The 26729-nt window shown below is 39.2% G+C and overlaps 1 protein-coding gene across 4 annotated transcripts in view; it reads left to right on the forward strand.

Moving 5' to 3' along the window:
* LOC122549291 (leucine-rich repeat flightless-interacting protein 2-like) overlaps positions 1–26729 on the forward strand; it is a 96242-nt gene that overhangs the window by 47275 nt on the left and 22238 nt on the right. For all 4 annotated transcript variants that reach the window (XM_043688831.1, XM_043688827.1, XM_043688828.1 and 1 more), the window contains exon 3: positions 20918–21004. In XM_043688831.1, coding sequence (XP_043544766.1) covers positions 20918–21004 — 87 coding nt within the window. The remainder of the gene's footprint in view (positions 1–20917; positions 21005–26729) is intronic.

Below are 26729 nucleotides of genomic sequence, written 5' to 3' on the forward strand. Positions count from 1 at the left end.
TATGGACCTGTCATAAGATCTGTAGATATTGGACTAAAGTAGCAAGTATCCTGACAGAAATTTTAGGAACGTAAATTAAAGTGGACCCTGTATCTCTTTTCTTGGGCTTTTCGAACTTTCCCTCCCTGGACACGTACGGGAAGAGACTATTTTCTATTCTTTCTTTCTGTGCAAGGAAAAATATTTTGGTGAACTGGGCAGCTGAGGGCCCCCCTGGACTTTCAAATTGGCACAGACTAATTATGGAATGTATTCCCCTTGACTTCCTTACAAATATGGTGCACCGAAAGACCGAATTATTTTATAAAATATGGCAGCCCTTTTTGAATTACATAAATACAGATATTTCGGCTATCCTAACAAGGGCTTTTATTTAATTGAGATTACAAACCTGGCTGGTCCGCGGCCCCTCGGGGGAGGTATCCCGCACGAATACGGGTTTTATTATATCTGATGCTAACACATCCCGAGCATGTAAGAGACTTAAATATACACTCTGGTTAGTTGTAGGTTAGATTAGTAGATAGTTGAGGTTTGTTTGTTTTTTTCTTTTTTTCTTCTTTTCGGTTTTTTTTTGTTGTTTTGTTTTTTTTGTTAAATTTTGGCTATTGTATATTTGAGCTAATTGTATATCAATGTTTATATCTGAGAGTTTTGTTTATTTCTGTAAACTTGTAAAAATGTTAAATTTCTAATAAAAACATCTATTAAAAAATAAAAAAAAAACAGCATTATTCTCATATCTGTTTCATTATCTATTAAAAGTGGTAACCTGAACTTCAGCAAAATGCCTTAGCCGTACTGAATTTTAAGCACTCTACAATAAGGGATGATTTTAAGAGAGTAATATTTTAATCAAAATGACATAACCAGAATCGATTGGGAGAATTTGAATTTTTTGAAGGTAAAATGATTTGAGGATAAGATTTGAAAAGGTTGCAATGAAGTAGATGAACTGGGTTCTCTAAATTGAACTGAGTGGCTTGAGGATAGATTACATGGGAAGTAGTTCTCCCCCTCCATCTCAGTGGATTGTTGTTTCTGTGGCTATGACTGCACAAAAATACTTCAAATAAGAAATTGGATGCATATTTCTTTGCTGGAACTGTAGGTTATCACAATGAGATTTAAGGATCTCTGTTCATGTCTTTGTCACAGGTGCATGGAACCTGATAGAGCCATATATCCAGATTAAATAAGTGTTCACCTTAATTTTGAGTTACGGATGCTTGATAAATCTTGGTGTACTATCTTAAAAGTTATTGATGAAGAAGCAGTTTACATTAACAACATACCTTTGCAAATATTTTTGTTCATGCTGGGATAAATCAAGGAATAAGAAATTGAAACACAAGGTGGCTTAGGTTCTCTGATTCTAGAGCAATAGTAATAGTCTAAGACAAGATTTTAGGTGACCAGATGCTTGAGTGCATTGCAGTTTTATTGACATGAGTTTTTAGTGGGGTTGGGGAGAAATTCCAGTTTTGTCTTGGTTATGTTTGTTACATTTTTGTACTGCAGCAAGTCATGGAATCTTAATGCTGTAAACACGTGTTGCCCATTCTGCATTTTGAGTCTTAAAAGATTGTAGCTGTGAAACCTTGGGACCATACTGTGCTAAAATTGCTATTTCTGCTCATACATATGTACAGTCTTGGTGTTTCTAAATTTGCTTTCGTATTCACCGAGGCAATAGGATGGATAAACGCCCTCTCTACACAGATTGCAGGCAGGTCAAACAAGTGACTAAAATTTATTAAATGCAATAAGAGCACTTAGTACACAGTTGCTTGGAGTTTTGAGTTACATGTGACCCTGCAGCTGTACTTTGGACATTGGCTATGCAGAGTTACTGATACTGTTTACTCGGGGTATTTAAATAATGTCTGAGTTACGCTCAGTAGTAGACTTCCAATGTTAGCAGAATTCTTTGTTCCTTTCTCCTTTGCTGATTTTGTATGTAAAATAATGAAAAATGAAGGAGATGTATCCTGTCACATCTATGAATCACACCCATCCTTGCTCTCATACACTGTTTTCCTAACTTAAACTTCTAAATATAACATCTATATGTGGAAGTTCTGCCATGGCCCTGCTATATCCTACTTGTGCAAGATATACAAAACAAAATGCTATGTTGTTTTCTCAGTCTGACTTGTGGTGCATTCTCCCTTTTTTCTTTGCTGTTCTATCAGCCGAAGAGTCCTAGGGCACATAGTTTCTGCAATTGTCTGCCAAAATCCCTTGACCTATGCTTTCTAAAAACATGAAAGCTGGGTTTGCTCACTCAGTCTTGGTCAGTGGCTGACGCCTACTCTTTAAAGTACCTTCTGTGCAAAGGTGCTTTTTGAAAACCTGCTTTTAATGTCAGTTTCAAGTCACTTTTATTTTGTGATGATATGTGTGCAACCCACAGCTTTCCTCATTTGACGCAAACTGCTACAAAATTGTGACAATTGAAAGCGATGAAAATGACTTCAAGTTCTATCGCACTTCACTTCACTTTTCATGTTAAGCTGGTGATTGTTGAGATTTATTGGGAGAGAATTTTGTCAGAAATTGACATGGCTGGAAAACTCTAAATGGGGACAGAGAGAGTGGACGTTTGTCTTTTGAACCCATATTTCCACTTCGAATGCAAATGAGATATTTAGGTGAATGTCTGAATGTGCAAAAACATGGAATCCATCCGGAAGTAGGATGCTCGCTTGATAGATTTGTTGATTTGAATTGCGCACTTTAAATGCTTGAAAAACTTGAAAGCAAAGTTTAAGAATTTGATATAATAGAGCTATAGTGTTAACACATTTGTTACTTTGTCCTGTCCTCTGCTATCAAAATGCCTTTCTATATTACTTAACAGTATCATTCTATCTTGTGTTAAATGCAATACTCTTAGAAAGTTTAAAATTTTGATTCAAAGACTTGCATAACAAATTGCAGAGCATATGAATATTACATTTGGAGAACCTGGTTTTTGAATTGGACTGATGAATGCAAGTTCTTATTTCTGCTGTTCTCTATGCATATGGCATTACATTAGTCAGTGACATTACATTGTTTCAGTTTCTAGTCATCTGCATCACTTCGATTATGAAGCTTGGATATGAACAATTCTCTTTTAAAAATCAAATTTGAACACCAATGCTTCTAAAAATTTTGGTTCAAAATTGTAACTTTCAGTTTTTATGAAATACTTGACATAGTTTTAGTCTTGATTTGATAAGACAGTCAATTGTTTGCAGACTATTTTTGTTCACTCAGGAATTGGCTGGACCATCATTTGTTATTCGTCGGAATGGCAATAACGGATTTATTGTCAAGTGTACCGAAGTACAGTGAACAGGTTTGTTTATGAGGAGTACAGGTAGATCAGAGTAAGCAAGCATGTGCAGGTCATAGGCTTTAAAAACTAATTTATAGGCTTACAGGTTACGTTGCACAGGCTGTGCGCGAGGCAAGGTCGATATTAGCATGATGAGCATTATTGAAACAGTACATTCATCAGTCTAATATAAGACCAGGAACAGGCTGTTCCTGAACCTGTTGGTGCAAATGATCAAGCTTCCATATCTTCTGCCTGACGGAAAAGATTGCAGGAGACCATTACCGGGGTGTGATGGATCTTTGATGTTGACAGCCTTTGTATACAATCCTTACAGTGTGGAAACACGCCCTTAGGCCCAACAAGTCCATGCCGACCCTCCAAAAGTATCCCACCCAAACCCGTTCCCCATTAATCTACCTTTACCCCTGACTAATGTGCCTAACCTCCACATCCCTGAACACTATGGGCAATTTAGCATGGCCAATTCACAGAACCTGCATATCTTTGGATTGTGGGAGGAAACCGGTGCATGTGGAGGAAACCCATGCAGACACAGGGAGAATGTGCAAACTCCATGCAGGCAGTCACCCGAGGCTGGAATCAAACCCAGGTCCGTGGAGCTGTGAGGCAGCAGTGCTATCCACTGAGCCACCATGCCACCCGTAAAGCATCAGCCTGGGCCTATGTATTACTAGTCCAGTGCTGTTATCAGTACACAGTTTCTCTGTTCTCATTCTACGGCAACGAGCCATGTAAATGGAGTCGATGGATGGAAGGTTGGCTTCCGAGCTGGCCTGGGCTCTGCACGCTAGCTTCTTTGGCTCCTGAGCAGAACAGTTGCCCTACCAGGCTGTTATGCACCCGGACAGTAGCTTTTGATGTTGCACCTGTAAAAGTTGGTGAGTAACCTTCAGGACATTGCAAATTTCCTGAGCCACCTGAGGAAGAAGGGGTGCTGTTGTGTTGCCTTGATAATCGCATTTATATGGGAAGTCCAGGTAAGGTTGTCAGTTATTGTCACTTGAGGGAATTGATGCTCTTCACCCTCTCAATTCCAGTTCCATTGATGTAGCTGGGGGCGTGTTCTCCTCTTTTCTTTCTGAAGTCAAGGATCTGTTCTTTAGTTTTTCCAACTGAGAGAGCAATCATTCTCATTGCACCATGTCACCAAGCCCTCTATCTCCGTTCTGTATTTTGACTTGTCATTGTTAGATAACCTTCCTTCGTTGGTGATGTCATCAGTGAACTTGTAGATGGCGCTCATTCAGAATGTGGCAACAAATTCATAGGTGTACAGTAGGGGGCTGAGGACACACCCTTGGGAGGGCTCCAGTGCTGAGTGTTATTGTGGAGAAAGTGCAATTACCTATCTTCACTTAATGGGTCAGAAAACTGAGAATCCAGTTGAAGAGGGGGAAGCTGAGATCAAGGTCTCAAATTTGAGATCAGTCTGGAGGTTCTATTGGTGTTGACTCTGACTCCACCTTCAATGAGCAAAAGTCTGATTTAGGTTTCCTTGTTGTCCAGGTGTGCTCGGGATGTGATGTCTGCTGTGGGCCTGTTATGTCAGTAGGCAAATTGTAGGGGATTGAGGCAGGCTACGAGACTAGAGTTGATGTGGGCCATGACAAGTCTCTTGAATCACTTCTTGATTATTGAGAACAGAGCCACTGGGTGGTAGTCATTAAGGCACATTGCATGTCCCACGTCAAGATGGTTAGTGGCTTGGAGGGAAAGTTGCAATCAGTTAACCTTTTCATTGTAGATTTGGAAGATGCTATTGAAAGACGCATTTGTGAATTTGTACACTTCGTCTTGTAGATGGCACACACTGCTACCACTGAGTGTCAGTGAGAGAAAGACTGAATGTTTGTGAATGTGTTACCAATCAAGCAGTCTGTTTTATCCTGGTTGGTGTCCAATGTTTTGTGTTGCTTGAGCTGCACTTAACCAACCAATTGAGGACTTCCAAATTTTCAGCACCATGTTTTTGTCCACTTTGTTTCAGTGCAATACACCTGGCATGTTTCTAAACATTTCGCAATAGGTATTGAGATTCTGTGCAGTTTATAATAACTGTGGCAGAAATGTAGAGTATTTCTGTTTTTTTATAGATAATAGCGGAGTCTCGGATGCTAAGTATGATCAATTTGTAGGTCTACTCCAAGACACAGGAAGGAACTTATGCATGGAGCTGGAGGCAGTAGTTGAGGTCCTTAAGGAATATTTTGTATCATTATTTACGAAAGAGAAGGACATGGTAGATGGTTCGTGTGGAGGTGGGGGGTTATGTTGATCGAGGGCATATCAGTATAAAAAACGAGGTGGGTGTTTTGAAAAGCATTAGGTAGACCAGGACATGATGGGATTTATCCCAGAATACTGAAGGAGGCAAGTGAGAAAATTGCTGGGACCTTTTACAAAATCTTTGTAGCCTCTTTACTCATAGAGAACTGGAGAATAACCAAGGTTGTTCCTTTGTTTATGAAGGGCAACAGGGATAATCTGGGAAATTACAGGCAAGTGAGCCTGCATACGAGTCAGGAAATTGTTGAAGTTTCTGAGGGACAGGATTCCTTTCTTCTGGGGAAGAAAAATGGCATTTTTGGTGATAGGCAGGTGAGCTGGTAAAATGGATACCGAACTGGCTTAGTTATAGAAGATAGAGTAGCAGTTGTGTAGTCCAGATGAAATTCCCTCAAAATATATTATGATAGCCTAGACACTAACTTTTTCTTAGTTAAAGCTAAGTATAAAGCATTGCACTCCAGATGCAATTTAATTAGTCATGCTACTTGACTTTAAGCAAAACACATTTCTAGTTTACAGTTAAAAAAACAAAATTTAAAGTAGAAAAGAATCAGCTTAACTGTAACTCTATCAAATGCTTAACCAAGTAGTATATTTACTAACTACTATTAATTAATTGTTCCAAGAAAGTAACATCCCATAAACATCCTTGGTAAAGGCAAATGCAGTAAAATAGCTTATCTCACATGCAATTCTAACAGCGGAAAGATAACCCTAGCTTTTAGTTGTAACAGAGAGGCAGATAAGAGCTTCCACATCCAGCTTCAAAACCCCAGCTGCTGCGACTGAACGCTACACTAGAAATCCTGGTTTTGTGGGAGCTTGACCTCACCTATTCGGGCAGCAGCAGTGATGGCATTGTGGCCCAATATGGGAATAGCAAGTTGTGGGAGGTGTCCCCCGATAACTGTGGCAGCATCAAGAACAGGCAGCTGAGGTCTCCCAGACAGCGAACGAAGCAGCGGACTCAGCTAAGACTGCTGAACTTTTAAACTTGAACTGGAAACATAAAGGAATTAAGAAGGATTTTAATGTTAACTATTATCTTTTTTTTATTTTTCTACTTAATCGATGAAGGTAATGCTTACCTTTTAATTCTTTTTCTACTTTGTACCGAGGTTTTATTTTGCACAAAGGTACATTTGACCTAAGATTGTGCTGTATATGGCAACATTGTATGCTTTTCTGTGTTTACACTTTTATACACTGTTTACCTGTCGATGGAAAATATTCATTGCAAATAAATAGAAATTACGTACAGAAACCTAGTCATCACTTCCTGTTTCTCTCTGTCTGAACAAATCAGTAAATTGGGCAACTTTTGTGTATTTGGATAAAATCGCTAACTTTTGTGATGCCTCCAGGAAGATGGACTTGATTTCCAGTGCATGACCCCATTGAGATGTGATATAATTGAATATGACTGAATAAAAAAAAGTCATGTTAAAACTTAGTGGCTGAAATGGACCATTATTCATTCCACATCAGCCAAGTCTAATCTTTGTCACATTTTTACTACATTTTAGAGATAACGTACTGTGTTCCACCAGAATAACTAGTTTGCTTAACTAAAATTGTTGGATCAGAATTATGGATTTAGACAGCTACCTTTTAATGTAGGTTTTTCTCCAAGCTTTGATCTCTAGTCCATATGAATGAATCACTTTTTCTGTTTCAGTGGTTTCTGCAGTTAGAAGTTTTGAACTACGATGTTTTTTGGACTGTAAGGCTCCATCAGCAAAAAAACTATAAGGAGAGCTGAGATTTTGTTTTCCTGCAGCAGTACGTTTGATGTGCAATCTTAAACACGTTTACACATGTCAAGTACATCAAAATTCTGGAATTCTGTGGTGAAAGGAAAATAATAGTCCAGTTTGCCAAATTAAAATGATGCTTCTGGTAGAAAGATAATTATGCTATCTGAGGAGCTCATGAGTCAGGCAGGTTGCTGAGCTAGGTTCAACTTAACATGCTTGGGAGCTCTATAAATAGAAATGAAAGCAGAATAATCAGCTGCTCAGTTCAATTTATGCTCAACAGGATTTCCCTTTCAGAGGGATGACAGGTGCAGCTTACATTTGGGCTAGTTAGTGTATAAAAGTTAGCCCTGCCTCAGCTCTGAGGCAGTTGACAGATACACGAGAAACCGAGTGCTGGCACCAGATGATGGGCCATTTATTTCTCATTTTTTTCTGTAATGAAAGAAAACTGAAATGAACTGGTAATCCTCTTACCTCAATGGCATAAGATTTTATTTTCAAGTTGTATTGAGTTTGAACAAAACAAAATCAGAGCCATTTTTCTAGTACAATACTAAGGGAGTGCTGCATTGTTGGAGGCATCATCTTTAAGGTGAGATTGTCAGCTGGGGACTGAGGATTGTACTTGGATCAGGCATTGCAGAGCAGAGAGAACATTTTAAAAACTATGCTGGTCATTATTGTAAAGCAAGCATGTATTTTTATTGTATGTTTAAAGGCTGCAGGATAAATTGTATGTGTTCTCTCCAATCTAGTCATTGTACCTGCTAGAAACTAGTAACTGCTTCAAACCATCATTGTTAGTAAGTCTACATGAGAATTGACTTCAGAAATACAATTTTTTAGTGAATGATCTGGTATTCAAAAATATCTTAGAAGTAAGACTGAGGGTTGGCCAATTTGATGACGAAGTGTCCTTCATCAGTTAGCAAGGAGCAGTGCTCCAAATGTTTGTACATCCAAATAAACCTGTTGAACTATAACCTGGTGTTGTGTGTTTTTTAACTTTGTCCACCCTCCCCCAACACTGGCATCGCTAATAATCAATTGGTTGAAAAATCATTGCCCTCTCCAGCAAAGGTTTTGCACTTCATCTTTGGAGATGGACATATGGAAGGGAATTACGAATACAAATGGGAATGGTGTAGAGAAAATGTAGATACTTGAGTGAATAGAGGTTTGTTAGCATCTCAACCTGAGTCATGAGTTTCACACTTTGCTTCCAAGTTATAATATTGTGGGCTTAAGCTCATTCCAGATACCTAAGTACATAATTTCACCATTCACTAGAAAGAATATTCCACTGACCTGAGGTGCTCCCTTCTAGTAAAGTGTTAAATTGAGGGTATATCTGTCATCTAAGGTAGTCTCCAAAGGTTTGTTCTATTATTCCCGGTTCATATGCATTTTTAAATCATTCATGGTAAAACAAATTATTTTGGCCGGCCAGCCATTTTATTTTTTATGATATTTTGATGTGTGCAAATTGGCTGTGAACAGTGTCAACATTTAAACACACAGTAAGGCAATAAGAGTGAGTTTTTTTTTTGGTCAGCCAGAACAGTGTGGCAGCTGTGGCACAAAAGCCACCCCACATGAAATCATTCTGCAAGCAGTTTTTTCCATGGGTAAGCACTATCTTGTTCTGAGGAGCTCAAATGCACTTTTTTCAAGGCGTAGCCTCTACTACCACCTGATGAAGGAGCGACACTCCGAAAGCTAGTGTGCTTCCAATTAAACCTGTTGGACTATAACCTAGTGTTGTGTGATTTTTAATTTTGTACACCCCAGTCCAACACCGGCATCTCCAAATCATCAATATCCTGGACATAATTATGCATCACTGTATAATGCTTTAGCTATGCAAGAAGACAATCAACATTCTGATGTATTTGGCATTCTCTACATTGTGTATACAAGGGCATGGGGAGAAAGAGGGGGATGCGCGTTAGGTAATGATGCTCAATGAATGAACTATTGTAGGCACAATGCCTTTATAGCCTCGTTATACACTGTAACACTTTGACCATAGAACCATAGATTCCCTACAGCACTGAAGCAGGCCATGACTTGTGATTGTGTCTTCGTGATCTTATTAACAGGAGCTAGTTCAAGGACTGAAGAATGTGCTCCCAGCTGCTAATTCACATGCATTGTCAAATGACAGCAATTTCTGTTCCATCATCTCTGAAACTGAAGCAGTCTATTTCAAATGCAACAAGATCTGGACAATGTCCAGACTTGGGCTGACAAGTGGCAAGTAACATTTGCCCCATAAAAATGTCAGACTATGACTATCATCAGTGAGAAACAGTCTAACTACCGCCCCTTGACATTCAAATGGTGTTTCCATCACTCAATTTGCTACAGTCCTGGATCCAACACATGAACAGAGTGGCTGCAAGAACATGCCAGCAGCTAAGAAGACTACAGCAAATAATTCCCCTCCTGACTCCTAAAAGCTTGCTCATCTTCGGCAAGGCACAAATCAGGAGTGTGATCCAATATTTTCCACTCACCTGGATGGATGCAGCTCCAACAACATAAAGCTTGACACCATCTAGGACAAAGCAGCATGCTTGCTTTGCATCACAAAAATAAACATACACTGGAGCTCAGTAGCAATAGCACGGTGCAAGGTGCACTGCAGAATTTCACCAGAGATCCTCGGACAACACCTTCCAAATCCATGACCCCTTCCATTTGAAAGAATAATGGCAGCTGATACACGAGAACAAGAATACTTGCAAGTTCTCCTTCAAATCACTTACCATCCTGACTTAAATGTATATTCCGTTCCTTCACTGTTGATGCATCAAAATTCTGGACTGCAGTGTGGGTCAACTCTCAGCAGGTGGAGTGTGATAATTCAAGAAGGCAGTTCAGCACCACCTTCTCAAGGGCATCTAGAGAAGGACAGTAAAAGCTGACCAGGCAGCGAGACCTATGTCCCTCAAATCAATGATGAACACTTGGGAGAGTTTGAAATCTCATCAAACTAAGACAATTCAATCTGTTCCAAATTTCACAAATGTCTCGAAGCATTTCAGCAAAGAATGTACTGATGAACATGGGCCATGACACATCCATGCTTCACATTGTTTTCTTCTTAATTGAAAGAGGTCAATGATTTGACGGCAGTTAGCATTCTGGCTGTAATTTTAATCCTGAATCCGCTGTATCAGCACACCCAAGTATGGCAGTGACTTTCCACAAGTGTTCTATGTTTACGTTATCAGAGGCTTCAGCTGAACAAAGACTTGGATCTGTTGTTTGTAACATTTCTTTTGTAATTGCTGAAGATCATGTCGCTTGATAGATGTCTCCATTGCACTCAAAACTCTGGTGATCCTAAGAGCTGTGTTCTTTTGAGTAGTAGGAGAATCAATCTGCTTCCAGTGTTTAGATATAGAATGCATCCAAGTATTTTGGTACATTGCCTTCTATCCATTAATCATGTGGTGATGAAAATATTCCAGTGGGACTCACCTGGGTGCCACTGTTGCATTTCCCTAGACCTGCCTTCTGCAAGTATTATAGTCCGCTCCTACCCTTGCGTTTGAAGCCCTCTTGTCCTGTATTTCTAACAGCTTTATTAAGTTTCATATTGACTTTTCCTTGATAATTTCAGAGTTGATCATTGGGCGTACGTACTGATGATGGTCACAGTTGTTCTGAAAAAGCAGGTATAGAGTAATGAGGCGATTGATTAGGCCTCTCAGCTCAAATGTAAACATTTTGAGATGTCAGAGCTGGTTTAAAAGCTGAACCCTGCCCATTGCATTTTGCCCAGTGTTCTTTAGTTTGATCATCCAGGAGTGTGTATAACAACGTAGAGCTGAAGAGGACCAGCTAGCATGGTGATGAGTTTTGCTTAAGCCAGTAATGTCAATTTGTATTGTCTGGTTTCCTTTTGAGTGTGGCTTGTGCGTTCAAAAGAGCCAAGCAGACTTTGCACTCATATAGGACGAAGAGAAACAAATATACAGTTGAAAACTAAAATATTCCTTTTCAGGATAAAAGGGATGCATTTAAGGAATTCATATCCTGTGCACACAAGAATAGCCTGTTTGAGTGTTGATTTAGGATGAAAAAGAAATTGTAGTTGACTAGTCCCACTCTTTCTTGCACATTTTGAGGCTGATGGCTTGACAAATTGAGACCACTAAGGTTTGATCACCCACAGCGCTTTGCGAGGACCCATGAGCCTACTGTTCATATAACTGTCTGGAATGCTTTTGTTGACAATAAGGGCATACCATTTCCTTTATTAGATGTATTGGAAAATGGTGGGTGAAGATGGGCATTCTCTCCCCCACTTGGACACTTGGCTCATTGGTAATCCTTGTCTGGTTTGAACTGAAAACTAACATAGTTACTGAGGTGTGCCCCAAGTGGAGCCACAGATGGTGTACACTGGGTGAGTACAAGATGCAGTTATCCAACCAGTTGAATAATGGTCTGCAGCTGATCTTTGAGGAATGAACTCTCTCTATTACGTGCTTCACTAACGACAAATCTAAAAGAGATTCAGGAACAAAGAAACCTGGGGCTTTAGGTAATTTAAGGTGGCGGGATAGATTTGAGGAAAATAAAATATAAAATAATAAAATAAAATATAATCAAAATCAATATATCAATAAACTCTCAATACCAAAATTCTGTAGGTGCTTTTCATCAGAAATAAGGCAGTGTTGGAAACTCATGTTCGCAACATCTGTCTGGTGGAGATGTGGGGGAGGTTTGGCGAGGTATAGAGAAAGAGTGAGTCTGAGAAAGGGGTGAGGGCACAAGTGCAGGAAATGGGAAATAAGTAGTCCTGGGCCTGGTCAGCTACTAGGACTGATTTTATTGTTGTCACATGTACAGTGAAAAGTGTTGACTTGCTTGCTTTACAGACAGAATGTAGCATACATCACGGTAAAAGAGTGCAGGCACAATGTTCCAGCTGCTGAGAAGATGTGAGATCAACATTAACATTAAAGATGCCCATTCAGAACTCCAATAACAGTGGGGAAGAAGGTGATCTTTGATCTATTTGTATGTGACGACAATCTTACATATCTCCTGGCTGACTGAAGTGGATGGAGGAGAATATAACTGAGGTGGGAAAGGTCTTTGATTATGTTGCTTGCTTTCCCAATGCAGCAGGAAGTATAGATGAAGTCAGTGGATGAGAGGCTGATGAACTGAGCTGTGTTCGCAACTCTTACATTTCGTTCGGTCTTAGGAAGAGTAGTTGCCATACCGCACTGTGATGCACCTGGATAGGATGCTTTCTTTGGTTCATGTCTAAAAGATTTTAAGAGTCTTTGTGGTCATGTTGAATTTCCTCACCCTCCTGATGAAATAGAGGTGTTGCTGTGCTTTTGTGACCCATGTCAATATGGATGGACCAGAATAGATTGTTGATGATCCTCACTCCCGGGAATTTCATGCTCTCGACCATATCCACCTCAACACCATAGATGTAGGAATCGTGTGGGAAAAGTAAGATGAAGCAGAAAATTAGTGTTAGATTTAATTTAAAAACATTTAGAGCAGAGTAGGACTGTTGAGCATGTGGAACTTTTTCCATCATGGCAATTTCATTGACAAAATTATTTCTACACATTTATTAATGCCCTTATCAATCAAGTCTCTGACTTAAAAGCTCCAATTCTCCCAACATCACAGCTATATTGGGAACAAGTTCCAGATTTCTAATTGCCTTAATGTGACAAAAGTGGTTTCAATTCAAAAAGGCCCAATTCTGAAGATTGTGCCCTATTGTCCTTGATTTGACCCATCCAAGAAAAATAATTTCTCCACGTAACTCAAAACATTTTAAATTAGTTCTTTTGTTGTACTTGTTTCATTACTTGCTCATAATAAGCAGCTGTCTTTTTTTTATATACTGTCCAAATATGACTAATTAGCAATTTGCTATTGTAGCCTCAATTCAGGCTCTGTTTCTATCTTTGCCTCTCCAGCTCCCTGCTGTGCTATTCCTCTCCCTGCTTTGCTGTTAAGCCTTTTTGACCATTGACTCTTGATTTACATTAAATTTAGCATTTGTGCAAATGACATCATCTTCAGGTGAAGTCAATTTGCCAGTCCCTGTTGCACTCCCTCCACCTTCAACAGGACACCTAGCTATTTTCTAAGTGCCAGAACAGGTGAAGATGAAAAAACATATTCCCAAGTTCAAATCAGGGCCAACAACAGAGGAAGAAAAAACTTTTTGGTAAAGTGTTTCAGAAATTAAATTGACAAGTAGCATGTGGATGCAAATAGAATTTTCATGTTATCATTCAACTCATGTGCAAACTAGCTCGAGTTAACAACTGAGTGAAGTAAATGGTTCCCAGAATTCTTGAGAAAGAGGGGTCTCTCTTCAAAGAAACCGAGAAACTAGCATTGAAGGTTCAGAACCGTAGCTACTAATAACCACGTTGTTACAATCTATGAAGACAGGCAGCTTTTAGAAAGATATTCAAACTTTTAGTTAACAGCTGAGAGAATGGCAAGACAAGTTTTAAGATATGAGCTAATAAAAGATTAAAAGCACTCATGGCTAAATAGTATCTTTCGTAGTTGACTTACATTTTGAAGTTTAGCGCATATACTGCCTTTGTTATTTAGCACAAATGAGCAAAAAACACGTTATAGGTATTCATTACGTTGTCCTTTTAGGTATTCTTGTGAAATCTGTCCCAAATGTTTGCGGTCCTGAAGGTTTTGATTGTTTCTTTTTACAATCTTTGATACTGAGAGTTTTCTTGGAGATTGCTTACTGTAGCTAAAGCTAGCCAAATTTTCCATCTTCTTATCTGCTTACCAGTTTGGTATTTCCAATCCAAGCACAGGGTTCCACTCCTGTTCCAGTTTGCTGAATCAGAGACTTCCAGCCTCAAGGTGTTTCATCTCTCCTGGACCCAACAGATGAACTGTGTGAACATTTTCAGGGATATTTTATTCGCCTCTCTCCCCTTGAATTACATCTTGATGGCAATGTAAGCTTTGTCCCTAGTTTGAAATTCTGATAACCTGTCCTTGAAAACTTGACACTTTCTCAATTTGGAACTAAAGGAACACTTCAAAACACAGCCTGAGAGTTTAAAGCACAATCTGACTTTATCCAAATTTTTATGGGACTTTGCAGGATCCATTGTTAGCATGCAGGATGCTCCCATTGTCTTAAAGCGTAACATTTTTTTTCCATTCTGCCCAGTAAAGGAAACAAGCGCATTATCACAACTGTTATGATCTGAAATTGTCAAAAAAGATCAGTGCAAATGGCTGAACATCTTCACTTGAAAGATAAAGTGTGTTCTTAGAGCTCACATTGTGCTTCATTGAAACAGTAGTGCAGGCTGAAGATAGAGAAACAGGTGGGATGACAAAATTGTCATACTTGCAGATGGGATGGTGATATTCCCTAAAGTCAGAGCAAGTGGTAGAGGTGGGTACAATTACAACATGTAAAAGACATTTGGACGAGTACATGGGCAGGCAAGGTTTACGGGGATATGAGCCAAACTCAAGCAAATAGAACAAGTTCAGTTTAGGAAACCTGCCCAGCATGGGAAAGTTGGGCCAAAGGGCCCAATTCCATGCTGTTTAACTCAGTAACTGTATCATCAACACGAATGCAGTATGTTAAATAAATAAGTAGGAGTAAATCATTTGAAATGTGATTGGAGCACTAAACTGTCTGTATGTATAAGGTAAAAAGTGCTGATCTTGTGCGACTGGCACTTGCATAGGGCAGAGTTATTGGCAAAATTAGAAATTCATTGATCTGAAATGTCAACTTTGTTTACTGTCTCCTGGCCTGTACTTAGTGTATTTGATGTTTGCATTTCATATTTCCCAACAGCTGCCACCTTTTGCTTTGCTACTAATATTTTGATTTATTTTGGATATGGTACCTGTTTAGATGATCATGGTCTGTTTGTTTATCAAGTTAGTCACAATTCTCTTGACTATTTACTGGAAATGTCTTAAATTTGAATATTGAACATTATGATTTGTGTGTAATAGTGGTGAACAAAAGTGCACTGTTCCTTAAGTTGAGGTATACTGCATCCAAACTCAATTTTTTTCTTTTTAAAGGCAATGTCCAAATCAAAGTAGTGACCAAATCTGAGAGACAGCATTTTAGATTACTTAAATTCTTGTTCCCTGGGTTTGATTACTCCAAAAACCTCTAAATACTCACAAATTTGATGCATGATGCATCAACAGCCTTCAGCTGTTGGAATTTGAGTTGTTATTCCTTCAATCTTTAAAACCTGCGAAACAATTGCCAAGTTGCCATCCTTTACAGTCCAGGTATTTGCACTGTCCCTTCGTTAGCTTTCCCCGTATCACATTGTAGAATTATAGAATCCCTCCAGTGTGGAATTAGCCACTTGACACATTAAATCCACAATGATCCTCCAGAGAGCATCCTATCCTGACCCTTGTAGCCCTGAATCTTTTATTCCTAACCCACCTAACGTATATTTCCTTTGACACTACAGACAATTGAACATGACCAATTCACCTCATCTTTGGACTGTGGGAGAAAACCAGAGTACACTGAAACAACCCGTGCAGACATGGGACGAATGTACAATCTCTACACAGACCTGAGGGTGGGATCGAACCCAGATCCCTGGAATTGCAAGGCAGTGCTAACCACGGAGCCACCGATCTCACCGAGTTGACCTGCTTGCGAAATTATCCTCACCTTTGAGTAACATTTCTTAGCAGTCTTATCTGTCATGATGATCACAAGAAATGTACCAGCGTGATACATCATTTTAATACTTTTTCTTCATGAATAAGGTCTTTGCTGTGGGATGGAGGAGTCTGGACCTGGAGGGCATTGGTTTAGGGTGAGAGGGAAAAATTTATGAGATCTAAGGGGCAACTTTTTCACGCAGAGATGGTCCATGTATGGAATGAACTGCCAGAGGAAGTGGTGGAGGCTAGTACAATTACAACATTTAAAAGACTTAGAGGAATATGGGCCAAGTGCTGGCAAATGGGACTAGATTAGATTGGGATATCTGGTTGGCATGGACAGATTGGACCAAAAGAATCTGTTTCCGTGCTGTACATTTCTATGACTCTCTAACTCCATTCCTTTAAGAATGGAAGAAGTAGGAACAGAAATAGACAATACTGGACCCCATGCCTGATCTGCCTTGATTCTATTTTCCCACCCAATCCATATGTGTCTTAATTCATAGCAGGCTCAAAGGATATCTGACTCAACAAGTTAGTATGAAGGTATACCATGTAATTAGGAAAGCAAATTGCAAGAGGAATGGCATACTGGCATATAAATTTCTCTGGGTTTTGATATCATTGTACAGGGCCTGAGTGAGACCATCTCTTCTTTCCTTGTTAAGAAAAGGCATAATTGCATTTGAACATTCACTGAACTTATTACTGGTATGAAGGAGTTAGCTTTTAAGGAAAGGTTGGGCAGTTGAGCCTGCATTTAGAAGCGTGAAATGTGATCTTAAGGGATCGTGTGACATCCTGTGGGAACTTGACAGAATGGATACTTAAAGGATAGCACCTCCAACTTGTTGACAGACTTGTGTTAAGGGACATAAGAATAGAAGTAGGAGTATGCTGTTCCCTTCTTCTGAGCCTGCTCGCCCATTGAATAAGTTCATAGTTGATCTGGTTGTGGTCTGAGCTCCATTTTCATGTCTACACTCTGTCCTTAATTCCCTTGTCTATCAAAAGTCTATCTGACTCAGCCTTAAGTAAAATTGAAGGCCTAGCTTCTTCTACATTGCCACACTCAAATGACTCTTGGAAAGAGGGTCACCCTTGGGGTGAGGAAAGAAAATGGCTCAGATCTTGGAGAGTTGAAAAACAACTCAGCATGTTGAATAACATGTTGATGAAGGTTCCCGATGAAGGGCTTTTGCCTGAAACCTTGACTTTCGTGCTCCTCTGATGCTGACTGACCTGCTGTGCTTTTCCAGCACCACTGTAATCTTGACGTTGAATAAAGTCAATGCTTTATTCTTGTCACTGAAGTAATGTCACCTGGTTCTAGTGTCTCTCCTTCTCCCAACATACCCCCTGCCCCACTAAAAACAAAACGGTCTGAGTATCCAAACTCATCTGTCTTCTCAAGAACTTGTTTAATTGAGAACATTACTGATTTTTCAAACCTCCATTTGATTCAAGCTTTCTGTATAAGATAAGCTCTTAAACCCAGGAATAAGTCAGCACATTTTAAAAATTAGTTTCCCGTTTTATATAAATGATGAGGAGGAATTATTTCTCTGAAGGTTGTGAATCTATGGAAGAGGCACAGCCATAAATATTTTTGAGGCTGAAGAAAGTAGATGCTTGATTTAGAATGAAGTCACAGCGTATTGTGGGTAGGTAGGAACACAGTTGTGGCTACACTCTGATAGCCTATGATCTTACTGAATGGTGGGGCAGTCTCAAGTACAAAAGGCTCCTCATTTGTGTGTTCATATCCTGGTATTACAGATGTAGTTTCACTAATACCCTATGTGATTTGAGCAAAACATGCTTCCTCAAAACCATGCATATCTTGATGCCTATCCTCCAGTCCACTTGCATTAAAGGGCAGTATGCCATTTACTATCTGAAAAGGACATGGTTAAGCATGAGATGTTAAGAGTTAATTTGTTCTGCTGACGTATAAGAAATTGGATGTCCTGGGACGGTGTGTTTTTCTATCTTGCAGGCAGGATGTGAAAATGTAATCATACTCTGTAAATGCCGCAGTTTAAGGAATAACCTAATAACACGTTATTTTGAGGAATAATCTAATCACACTTTGTTTCTGGAAGTAATCTAATCACTTTACATTGTTTTGGGTGGCATGGTGACTATGGGGGAGTGGCAAGGGGTTGTGTCTTACGTGCATGACTGACAATGATGTAAAACCCTGTATAAAGGGGGATGGTTTCCTTGTTCAGAGAGCTCGCTTAACACACACCGCAAGCATTGCAAAGAATGTTAAGTGATCCTCCAAAAGCTTATACTTAAATCGTGGCTGTTCAAGAAGTTGGCGTGTTGCATTTCATCAAGCGTGTAAGAATCTCAAGAAGGGAACATAACAGAGCACTTGCAATGTTAACATTCAAGGCTGTGGGACTTCTGTAGATTTAGCGTAGCTCCTATGTGGTATGATTCTGATTCACTTGCTGCTTGTACCTGCCTGCTAATTTAATGTTTCTCATATGTGCACACCCAAGTGTTGTACAAGTTTTAAACTTTTTTTTTAAAAGGGGATGGTTTTCTGTTGACCAAAGTGAATAAGTTTAGACTTCTCCTCAGTTAAATTCCATCTGTCAGGTTGCTGCAAACTTGCAGAGCTTGTCTGTATATTTGTTTCATCCTCATTTCATGTCCTTATAGAAATAGTAGGCTTCAATTTCTCCAAGCCTCTCTCTTGCTTTTTGCAATCTGTGAACTCAAACACTGAGCAATTAAGACATAAAACCTGGGAGCGGAATTAGGCCATTCAGCCCATCAAGTATAGTCTTCCATTCAATCATAGCTGATATGCTGTTTAACCCTATACTTCTGCCTTCTCCCTGTCCCTTACCAATCAAAACCTATTTATCCTTAAATACAATCAATGTCTTGGCTCCACACCTCTCTGTGGCAATGGGTTCCACAGGCCAACCATCCCCAGCTGAAGAAATTTCTCCTCATCTCCATTCTAAAGGGTTGTCCTTTCACTCTGAGGATGTGCCTCTGAGTCTTAGTCTCTTCTACGAGTGGAAACATGTGCACATGCACTCTGTCCAGGCCTATCAGTATTCTGTACATTCAAATGAAATACTTTATCATCCTTCTAAACTTCATTGATACAGACCCAGACTCCTCAACTGTTCATATGACAAGCCCTTCATCCCTGGGATCATACTTAGAAACCTCTTATGGTTCAGGACTCGATTATTCTATAGGTGTGTAGTAATGTTACTGAACTGGTTAATTAAAAAATATCTGTCCAGGTCTTAGCCAGGATAGATCAATTGTTTAATTTAAACTGGCTGAATTCATCCTCAAATGATTGTTAGTAAAGATACAGGTAATTAATGTTATTTTGAAAGTGCCCCTAGATATTTGTCTCATTGCAAATGTGTTGATCACGGTCTAAACAGGCCCAAATGGACTGAATTGACGGACTGTTCACTTGTCTGACTTCTACATGAGGTCAGTTTTGTTAATGAGCACCACTAAGGATAAATGATTTTTTATATCAGCAAGTCTGCCCGGTTTGCACTGATAGCTAAGTAGAAATCACAAGTAAACTTAAAGCACTACACTTTGTCATCCTCCTGAGCTGCCCAGTAATTTCATGCATAAAATTGACGAGAAATTTGCTGAGTTCCTCCAAAGCCAAGTGTTCAGTTTTCTATTTTTTTCACATTTTTCTAATAATTAGTTTTCCTTGACTGACTTGGTCCAACTTTAATGTGTTCTAAAATAGAGCGACATGTTTTGGCTACAAGTTGCAACAGGTATCAGTATATCTTGAGTGGCGGTCTCCGCTCTGTATGCATGGTTATATGAAGTGGCCGTAAACTGTATACAACATGCACAGTGTGTCAAAGTTGTTCAGATAGTATCACAAATGTGTTTTTTGCCTCCAATATTAGTAGTGGCTATAAAACCTTGAAAGCTGTGTTTAAAACGTTGTCCCATGTCTTCATGCTGAGTGCCTGGTCGTGTTTTTTTTTTAAATCCAAAATTAGTTTATTTATATTTTTGTGGTTGTGGAGGCTGCTTAAGTGAACATACCAGTAGAACATAACTCCATTTTTTTTCCCCACTCCCTGCCTTGCCATCAGCTGGAGTGTGATTGCAAATTCATGTCACGTTCAATTAAGGAAGTGAGGGACTATTATGGCTATTTAGGTAACACATTGTAAATCGAGTCCTGCTGTTCCTGGACCAAATGTTTAATGCTAGTTTTATGGTTATGCCCTTATCCCAGATAACCCCACTGAAAGGGAACTATTTAAGTTGTTTTTATGTATGTCTTGTGCTTCGTACAAAGCAACCCTATGTCTCTTCTAAGACGCTAACTGGCTACCAGCAGTTAACCAAGCATAATCCCAAGTTGAATGTCACATTTGTTGAGACCTGATGTCTCTCAATACTAGATATTGAGTGCTTTTTGGCCTACCATAATTTCAATTCTAGCGGCTGGTTGCAATGTAAAAATGACATAATTCTTTTTCAAGTTACCTTGGAATTGAAAGCATGGTATGATAGTGGAGTTCAGGACCCAAGTCAGAGTCTCTTTATCTCGCAGCACTCCAAGATTGTCTTCAGCAGCACCACATGTGAAGCCTCAAAATGCAATCACAGTGAGACAAGGTTTGGGAAGCACTGCTTTAATCATCCTGGAAACTGCTTTCAGTATGAATAGTTTTTTATTATGTATTGCAACACACTTGAACTCTTGTGTTTTCTCCACGTTTTTTTGCCATTGCATAGTATAGAATTAACAAATGTTAATTTACTTTTGTAGGCAGAAGCCAGGCTTGCAGCGAAGCGGGCAGCCCGAGCAGAAGCCCGAGATATCCGAATGAAAGAACTGGAACGACAGCAGAAAGAGGTACAAGCAGATGTCATGATATATTGAAGTGTGTAGTTGCTGGATGCTGGAGGAAAGACTGAGGTGATGACCCAAGATGACCCCCTCAGGTGGCCACTTCAACTAGAAATGAAGTACTGTTGCTCTGAGACAGGATAGGCAAAGACCTTGCCTGAACCAGATTTGTAAGCTCACATACATGATCTTGTTTATACTTGCATGAACATGTATTAATATGAGCTGCAGGTAAATCTGTAGTGTGTGTAGTAAGTTTTTTGTGGTCTTAGTTGTAGGAGTACATAAGAGATGAACAGAGATCTAGAATGGCAGATTAAGCTTTAGGCTTCACTTTCTCCCTCCTGGTTAGTTGTGATCGGAAGCACAAAGTCAACTGTGACGGTCAGAAACAGCATCTGTTAGAAGCTTTTCTGTGTATTTGTTTACTTGCAGAATAAAAATGTTCCTTCACCTGCCAGAATATTGCCAACTTAGTAGCCATGGAAAATACAATGTAGACAGTGAATAATTGAAGACTCAAGCTTGGGGATATGGTTTTTATTTTAACAGCTTCCATTAACTTCAATTTGCCAGCTGAAAAGGCACAATGCGAGTTCAACTGATAGAGTGCCATTATGGCGACAAGCAAATGCTTTGAGTCTCTGCTTTCACCCTCTATGTGAAACGATTTTCCATTATAAAAAGCCTGCAACACCTCAACTCCAAGATGATATGCTGTTCCTAAATTAGTTCCTATCAGTCAGGGCATAACACAAAATTTCAGCATGCTTCATCTTGTTGGCAGTGTCTCAAAGTCTCTCATAAAATAAGAGCTGATTTAAAATGGCAGAAAGCATTACCTGTGGACTTATCCTTGTAATATTGATCCAAAAAACAGCTTTGAATTTTCTTATTTGGATATTCTTTCTGATGATATAGATCTCGATGATGTCAAGGAGCAGCCTTGTTAAGTAGAATGAATGAGCCGTTCTCTGAAGTTAATTTCTTTTGTCTCTTGTTAAGATAAATAGTTTTTTTTCAATATATGGTATAATTCCACCACCTCATCAACTTAAAAGTCTTACTTCTGTGCCTGCAACAGAACGTTTTGAGCTTGTGCCTAAAATCGCTTCTATTTATTTGAAATATTTGACTGCCCTCTGGTTGTAGAGCCTATTATTTAGAAGATAAATGTGGTTATCTTGTGGTTAATTAAACAGTGTTCACTTGCATCTGTTAACTCCTTGCTATTGTTTGGTGGTCATGTATCCATTAGTGCATATCACTGCTTCAGGTTTGTGTGCCTTCTTGTTTTTTAATAGTTTGTGATGTGTTAAACATTGTTTTGACCAGTTATGTTGTCCGTGCGCTTTTTTAAAAATTGCCCTCCATGCTCATTGTTATATTTTTGGTAATTCTTTTGTATTTTCATAACTTAAGCTATGTAGTTGTGAAATCAAATGTTTTTGTTCTCAGAATAATGTAAATCCAGAACTCACTGCAACCCTGAAAAAAAAATCATGAATGGTGATCCAATTAAAATTTCTATGACCAAGATTCTAGAGGTTGCAGAAGATGGTAGATAAATGGAATTAAAGCTTGTCAGTGGCCAAGATCAACTTGGATAATGAAATGGATTTTCATAGCTGTGCATTAAGAAATAATTGATTAGAATACATTGTAGAATGAATTAAACAAATTAAATCAGTGATAACCATTCGGAATTCAAACATGTTCTTTAGCAATTCTGCCTTGTTGGCCCGTAATTTACTCAGCATAGTTTGAAATTCTAGGACAGAATAGTACTGAATCATGTGGCAGTTTTTATTTGAAAAAAAATTGTTTCCATGCTGACACATCTGGGACAACCAGTCTTTATTTAAGATTGAATTTTGCATACCTACAAATGTAACGTAACATTTCAATGGGAATAATAAAATGAGGTTTACTCAAACTAAAACATATAGGGTGGGGAACACTGGGGGAGTCTCTGTGACAGTGCAGGTTTTTGCATTCAGCACAATGTAGCTGAAACTGCTTCTCTAAGTGGAAGCAAGCTTTTTTTTCATTTTGCGTGGTGAATTGTGGAGGATTATTGAAAATTAGATTATGTTGACTGTATATGTTTCTGTATGCAAATGTGTTTTGCATATTTCTTTGCAGTGACAGTCCATAAATTGTAACTAAGTTTAGTGTTTGCATTCAGTATAAAATATCCGAAGGTGCTACACAAAAATCATCTTTGTTATTAATTGAAGCAAGTCTTTTATTCATTCAGTTTGGATATGCTTTGAAAAAAAATGCACTGTATGACTTGGAGCACTGCTAATAGCCTGCTAGGCTCACTTTGCAAAAGCTGGAATTAAAAACAAAAGTAAGCTAATAGAATGAGGGAATTGAATGCAAAAGTAGGGAAGTTATGCTGCAGATATGTAGGACACCTGAGACCACATCTGGAGTACTGTGTACAGTCTTCGTGTTTGACTCAGCGAAGGATGTTAATAATTGGAAGCAATGAAAAGAAGGCTTACTAGACTAATATCCACAAGTGGATTGCCTTGAAGCAAGGTGGGACAAGCTAGGCCTGTATCGTCTGGTGTTTAGAAAAGTCAATGCTGACTTAATTAAAACATAAAAGATCCTTAGGAGACTTGACTGGGTGGATGCCAAAAGCATGTTTCTCTTGGGAGAACCTACAACTGAGGATTATCATTTAAAAATATGCGGGCACCCATTTAAAACACATGAGGAAAAATTTTCAGAGGTTGAGTGTCTTTGGAATTCTCTAAAAGGCAGTGAATGCAGTATCTTTAAATAACCCTTAAGGCAGAGGTGGATAGATTCTTCATTACCAAGATTAAAATTATCCAGGATATGCAGGAATCTAGAGTTAAAATTCAATCAGATCAGCCATTATCTTATTGAATGGTAGAGCAGTCTGGAAGGGTCAAGTGACCTACTCTGGTTCCATGTTCATAAAATACCATGTTTTTTCCATTTTGCATGTTTCAGTTGAAGTAATTTTCGGAGATTCGTTAACCTAATGAAGTGGCTGACTGGAACAGAATGCTCTTTTGCTTGAACACAATACTGTGCAGAAACTTTTACTGTCTTCAGTTCTCTGATCTTCAAGCAATAACTTTGGCAGTAGCCTTGTACACATTGATACACATTTGTTGTCATATTCTTGAAAACTGAAGAGCAAGGTACAAAAAAAGTATTTTCCAGTTCACCTATTCCGAGATATTAGTACACACCGCTCAAACAGATAGGTCTTGAACCTGGGCCTCCTGGCTCAAAGGTAGGATATTGCCAGTGCACTACAAGAGCTCCATAGTTCACTAAAGGGCTGCCTTTTCATAAAAGTTAACTTGCACCTCAAAATGGGCACCATATAGGTTGCTTCAAAATTGGATGCATGCATAATTGTACCTAAGCCTTATTTTAAGTGAAAATGCTTCTTCTGCAGTAGTGGGAGCCAGGAGGCAAAACAGAGCGCACAAATAATTGAATGGCAAACAGTACTGGAGTTAAAAAAAAAAATCAAGCATGGTAAGAATAAAAGGGATTGCAATGTGATTGAGATTATGTTGACTGTACGTGTATGTGAATGCACTAAGTATGGCAGTTAAGTTTCGTGAGTTGTAGAGAGCAAAGCAAAAACACAATGGAAATCTAGCTTAAAGGATAGGACTGGATACTAAGTATTTCTTGATAGAAGGTGTTTGAGAAAGATACCGAAGGAAACAAAGGAGGAATGTGACAGTGATGGAGAGAATATTAGTGTGGAGGTAGAAGCTATCCTGGATTAGTCAAGAATCAAATTTTCACATTAGAACTTTGAAAAGTGTTGGCACCATTATGTTAGATGAAGTTCTTTGCTGACTTGTTCTATCAATATCTTGGCCACTAATTGGTGGTTAGAGAATACAGAGAAATGCAAAAACAGAAAGTAATTGGAATAAGTGACGATGTGCTGCGATCTCAATGTGTATTCTGAAGAATATTCTTGTTACATATTTATGTTTTACTTCTGGATAAATGAGGAAGGAGGCTTTGGTTAGATGTGTTCTAAGTGAAATGAATCAAGCAAATCAACTCTGCAGTGGAAGATTCAGCTGACGATGGGCCCAGCATCACAAGATTTAAATTAGAAATTGAAGAGGGGGGTGGGGGGAGCAGGGGAGATCTGGAGTTAAAATCAGTTGGAGGAAATTGTGTTTTGACGGTGTGAAAACAAATCTGGCCCAGGTAACTTTGAATTAAACTTTGCAGGCAACATTAGTGGAAAGCACTTAATAAAGTGAATGGTATCTTGGATTTCTTACAGAATCCCTAAAGTGTGGAAGCAGGCCATTTGGCATGTTGAATCCAACCCTCTGAAGCGCATTCTACCCAGACTCAACCCCCTACCCTAGCCAGCACATCCCTGGACTCTATGAGCAATTTACTATGGTTAGTCCGCCGATCCTGCACGTTACTTCAACTGTGGGAAGAAACCAAAGCACCGGGAAGAAAACCACGTAGACATGGGGTGTGGTTGTGCAAACTCTACACAGTCACCTCAGGAATTACACCCAGTTCCTGAGTGCTGTGAGATAGCAGTGCTGAACACATGCTGCCCACAAAGAGATCACAAAAACAAGGAAGTTCTGGCAAATATTTCCAAACATTGATTTGGTCTCCATTCCATAATATTATGTCTAAATCTGAGCAACACACTTGAAAAAGGATATGCAAGTTATGAGAGAAGCTTAAAAAAAAAGTTACTTAAGTTGAAGATTCTAGAGCTTGTATCCTCTTTGGAGGAGAAGCTGGACATGAAATTTAATTGACCTGTTCAAAGTTCACAAAGAATCTTGACTGGGTGGATGGGGCTAAACTTAAAACTATTCAGGGTAAAGCCTGGAAACTTCTTATTTTACACTTAAAACAAGCATGGACACAATGGACCAAGTGACCTTGTTCTGTGATGCGATTTCTCTGTATATATATATAGAGGTGATTTCCAACTAGAAACTGGAAACGTTTCTTGCTTCACAAGAGTTTAAATCTTAAAGCAGGAAATGTGGTGTTGTGCTTCGTTGCATCATTGCAGTGAGCGCAGGGTGGAAACGTTAGCATGAGTGCCCAGCCCATATCCCTCCAAACCTTTCCTATTCATATACCTATCCAAATGCCTCTTAAATATTGCAATTGTATCAGCCTCCATCACTTCCTTTGGCAGCTCATTCCATACACGTACCACCGTCTGTGTGAAAAAGTTGCCTCGTAGGTCTCTTTCATATCTCACCCTAAACCTATGCCCTCTAGTTCTGGACTCCCCACCCCAGGGAAAAGAGTTTGTCTATTTATCCTATCCATGCCCCTCATAATTTTGTAAACCTCTATAAAGTCACCCCTCAGTCTCCGATGCTCCAGGGAAAACAGCCCCAGCCTGTTCAGCCTCTCCCTATAGCTAAAATCCTCCAACTCTGGCAACATCCGTGTAAATCTTTTCTGAACTCTTCAAATTTCACAACATCTTTCCAATAGAGAGGAGACCAGAATTGCACGCAATATTCCAACAGTAGCCTAACCAATGTCCTGTACAGCCTCAACATGACTTCTCAACTCCTGTACTCAATACACTGACCAATAAAGGAAAGCATACCAAACGCCTTCTTCACTATCTTATCTACCTGCGACTCCACTTTCAAGGAGCTATGAACCTGCACTCCAAGGTCTCTTTGTACGCCCTAGGACCTTG

This window comes from Chiloscyllium plagiosum, chromosome 4 (assembly GCF_004010195.1).
Source record: "Chiloscyllium plagiosum isolate BGI_BamShark_2017 chromosome 4, ASM401019v2, whole genome shotgun sequence".
Classification (NCBI taxonomy): Eukaryota; Metazoa; Chordata; class Chondrichthyes; order Orectolobiformes; family Hemiscylliidae; genus Chiloscyllium; species Chiloscyllium plagiosum.